At 38.2% G+C, this 4487-nt stretch overlaps 1 protein-coding gene across 1 annotated transcript in view; it reads left to right on the top strand.

Annotated features, from left to right (window-relative positions):
* LOC107685285 (serine/threonine-protein kinase 35-like) overlaps positions 1 to 4487 on the top strand; it is a 15525-nt gene that overhangs the window by 5693 nt on the left and 5345 nt on the right. The window contains exon 2 of the mRNA XM_016481816.1: positions 3406 to 4154. Coding sequence (XP_016337302.1) covers positions 3406 to 4130 — 725 coding nt within the window. The 3' untranslated portion in view covers positions 4131 to 4154. The remainder of the gene's footprint in view (positions 1 to 3405; positions 4155 to 4487) is intronic.

The following is a 4487-nucleotide window of genomic DNA, read 5'->3' as shown; positions in this document are numbered from 1 at the left end:
TTACAGAACTGGCTTTTTAAACAAAATGCGCATGACAATCGCATTCGATTAATCGTGCAGCCCTAGTCATAACCGACTGTATTTACGTGAGATACTCCACACGATTGACATTTTGACAGCTGTGTGTGTATGTGACAATTAAGGCGCAAGGAGAACTGATCGCAGCCGAGAGAACGCTTCTGTGTCTGTCATTCAGCGTGATTCCGCCTATCTATCCCACCTCACTTACTCCAAGTTAATCGATAACGAATTGTGATTGGATGGTAATTTGGTTCTATGACAAGCTTACTTACCTTTGATTAGGCTGTTCTCGCGTGACAGAGCACTTCTACTACTTCTACTATTAGAAATTTTGAAATACGGGACAAAACATGATTTTTTAAAAATAAGTCGGGACACTAAAAAAAGAGCTGAAATACGGGACTGTCCCGAGAAAAACGGGACGTCTGGTCACCCTAATTATAGCCATGATTTAATACTTGATATTAGTCAGAGGCAAGTGAATATTAGGGCAAAGGACATTCTCATTTTATAGAGCATTTTATTTCATCAGTTTGTTTTTTCAGATAGGCTGTAATGCGACTTGTAGGAGTCCACTATGACATCAAAGCCAAAAATGCATGTACTAAAAGCTACAGATCTCCAATTTTGATTTCATGCCTACTTTAAACATCATATATAATCTAACTTGGGTCAGTTAAAGGGGTCATGAACTGCCTTTTTTATTTTGTATTGTTCTCTGAGGTCCACTTGTAATGTTATCAAGATTTTGACCTAGAAAAACATAATTTAGAAGTAATACGCTATTTCTGTTTTGACCCCCCTCCTCCTCTGAACGCTCTGTTTGAATAGGCGTGGCAAATTGTAGCATATGTGAGTAAACGCCCACTGCTATGATTGGTTAACATTTGTGTATGTTTGATAGCCTATATCCTTCATAGATGGACGCTGCTGTGATTTAGGTTAAAAACACATAAATACTCAGTACATATTAGGAATGCACAATATTATCGGACCAATATCAGAATCGGCTAATAATGGCTTGAAATGTAAATATCGTCATCGGCCCAATATGAAAAAAAATATATGCCGATATGTGGATATCTTGCCACATATGCTCAGGGTGTGCTAGCGATTAGATCATGTCAGCAGTGTGACTCATTCTTGAAGCAACGTTTTGCCTGAATGATGATTAGATTCACTGTTTTGGATTGCTGCATTTAATCTGAGAATGCATGTACAGAATGACGCGTTTGGTGTGTGATAGACTAAACAGTAATAGCATTTGCATTGGCAGCAGCGGCAGCCTCCCCAGGGTCCTAATGCCCACTTAGTAAGGAGTTTTAATTCCGTAGGGGGCGCTGTTTGCCTACTTCTAATAAAATGAAAGCAAAATACACAAATAATATTTAGACTGTGTTTCTGATTAAATAAAGCAGTAATTGATGCCATAAAATCATGAGTATGTTTTGATTTCAAGTTCAGAAGCTATAGCTTAAATGAACAAAAAAAAAACACAAACATGTCACTTAAATTAAATTATTTTATATATACTGATTTATTCATTAATGTGTAATATGTTATTTTTTTAAACAAATTATGAGCTCTGCTCTAAAAGATTTTCAGAATTTTTAGAACTCTTGCTTTAGACCATTTACAAATGTTAAATCTTAAAATAAAATGTTAAGGTTACCACTGCATCTTTCTGAAAAAAATTGCAGTGATTGAATATAGTTTATTTATAGTTATTTTCAAATCTTCAATGTACTGTCATTATAAAATAACTTCATTGTTGTTTTTTAATTTAACAAATAAGTTCTTGTTAAAAACTAACCAAAATAAAAAACAATTTGCTTATAATTTCTGCACCGGAGAGACTTGGAGTTGTTTCCTAACAAAAGGAACTATATCGGTATCGGCATCGGCTATCGGCCAAAATGAGTTGAAAAATATCGGATATCGGCAAAAATCCAATATCGTGCATCCCCAGTAGGGATGTGCGGTATACCGGTACTGGAAAAATACCGGTATATATTATATTTCAAACGGTACGATATCATCATTTTGCTCAATTCGGTATTTCATTCGCTGCTGTTCCAAAGTTCACCACTATGTGGCAGTGCACATTAGTTTTCCTGTCCAAAAATCTGCAGCTAACAAAGGAGCTAGCAAAAAAATAAAGACTGAAAATATATGAAGATGTGAACCCATTTTATTCCCCCCCCCGTAAACTCTACAACTCTTAAACTCTATATTTATAGAAAATATATTTTCTTTGCACCATGTGATAAAGACTGAAAATATATGAAGAGATGATCCTATTTTAATTTTATCTCTTCAGTTTTTTTTTCTTCAAAATCAAAATCTGACCTATGGTAGGTTTTTTTATTTTTTTACATTTTGTTTGCACAATTTTTCATGCAGAGTTCCAAGCAGTGCGTTTAATAAAATTGTTTTCAATTCACTTATATTTTGAGGCTGGTTATTTGTCACCTATGGTATCGATTTAGTATCGATACCGAGGTATTAGATCCTAGTATCGTACCGAAGTCAAAATTGTGGTATCGAGCCATCCCTAATCCCTAGTACATATCAAACGATCTGTAATAACAGAGCAATAGTGACCACATAATAAAAACAGTTTCTCACACTTGTGTGGTGCGTCATTACTGTTGGATCCAATATAGTCAGCACAGCATCACCTTTTAGTTTCAATCTTTCTGAAAATCCTGCATTGAATTGTGCCTTGTTGTGAATGAATTCACGGTAATTCATCCACTCTTTCCTAATGTTGGGATCAGAAGGAAGGCAATGCAGAGACTGTTTTTCCACAACTTGGCACTGCACAGCGTCTTGTTGTTTTTGGAGCATATTTATCGTTTGGTTTCTGTGTAGACCTGCGTTTGCCTCTCATTATTTACGCTACATGTGTGAATCGGTGGGCGGAGCTATACAGGCAGTGATGTAGAGGCGGAGGCGGTGATTAGTCACACTATTACGTCATAAAGTGGCACATTCCACAACCTGTTGTTTTGGCAGATTGGCTTCAATATAAGCATTTTTTTACAGAGTATTTTTTATAGTACAATGACCTCTTATATGTCAAAAAAACAAGGGAATTTTGATTTCTCAGTTCATGACCCCTTTAAAGTAAATAAGCAACTACTGGTAGTTTAAACCATATTATTTCTGTTGGAGGTGAAGTCATTTAAGATTTCCATTAGTCAACAACAGTGTTGAGTAGGTTCTGCGAAAGAGGCATGATCCTCACCTTTGAAACCATGGTTGTTGCTTATTAGTCATTGTTTTATTAATATGTTTCATACCAATACTAACACCTCCAAAACATTCAAATGAAAGTATATTAATCTCTGCATCTGTTTTTTTGTGTGCGTGTCTTTTTAGGTGAGCGTATATTGTCATGTCCTGATGAGCCCTGCTACCTGTGGTTTGTTATGGAGTTTTGCGAGGGAGGGGATCTGAATCAGTTCATCCTGTCGCGACGGCCCGATCCCCGCACCAATGCCAGCTTCATGATGCAGCTGAGTAGCGCTGTGGCGTTCCTGCATGAAAACAATATTGTTCACAGAGACCTTAAACCAGATAATATCCTCATCTCGGAGCGTTCTGGCATGCCTGTGTTGAAAGTGGCCGATTTTGGACTGAGTAAAGTGTGTGCCGGTCTGGCTGCTGGAGTACGGGACTCAGAGGAGGGACGGGACAAAAACAAGAACAGTGTTAACATCAATAAGTTCTGGCTTTCATCGGCATGCGGCTCAGACTTTTACATGGCACCGGAGGTTTGGGAAGGACATTACACAGCCAAAGCAGACATTTTTGCTCTAGGCATTATCATCTGGGCCATGATAGAGAGAATCACTTTCATTGACGCCGACTCAAAACGGGAGCTTCTCGGGACGTATGTGCGGCAGGGTTCTGACATCGTCCCGGTTGGAGAGGCGCTTCTGGAGAACCCAAAGATGGTGTTGAGTATTCCCCAGCGCAGGCGCTCGCATATGCCTGAGGCACTCCGGAAACTTTTGCAGGACATGCTGGCAGTCAATCCTCAGGACCGACCAGATGCACTAGAACTGCACAGCAGGATGGGACAGGTCACTTGCGCAGCGTGAACTCTGACCTGAATGCACACACAGGTGAGCCTTTGCCAGGCAAGTTTCCATAAATGTACAGATATGGTTGTTTTTTTTGTGTGAAGGCTCATGTTTTCAGTGACACTTAATAGCAGCCAGTAACAGATAACAGTGCAGAAATGCGGTAAAATCTGACAGCTGTTCGAAAACTTGTATTTGTTTGTCCTACTGCTTGTAATTAATTTCTTCATTCTTATTACTGTTTACTTGTTTTCAATAAGCTTGAGGACTTTTTACTTAGGCCTACATTATTTTTTATAGTATTAGTTTTTGCTGTGATATTGAAATTGGTGTCGCGAATCAGCTCATGGGGAAATATGAATAATTAATCATAAC

The sequence above is a fragment of the Sinocyclocheilus anshuiensis genome, unplaced genomic scaffold, assembly GCF_001515605.1.
Source record: "Sinocyclocheilus anshuiensis isolate Anshui unplaced genomic scaffold, SAMN03320099.WGS_v1.1 scaffold385, whole genome shotgun sequence".
NCBI lineage: Eukaryota > Metazoa > Chordata > Actinopteri > Cypriniformes > Cyprinidae > Sinocyclocheilus > Sinocyclocheilus anshuiensis.
Note: the sequence above shows the minus strand (reverse complement) of the source record. Positions and strands in the feature narration are given on the sequence as shown.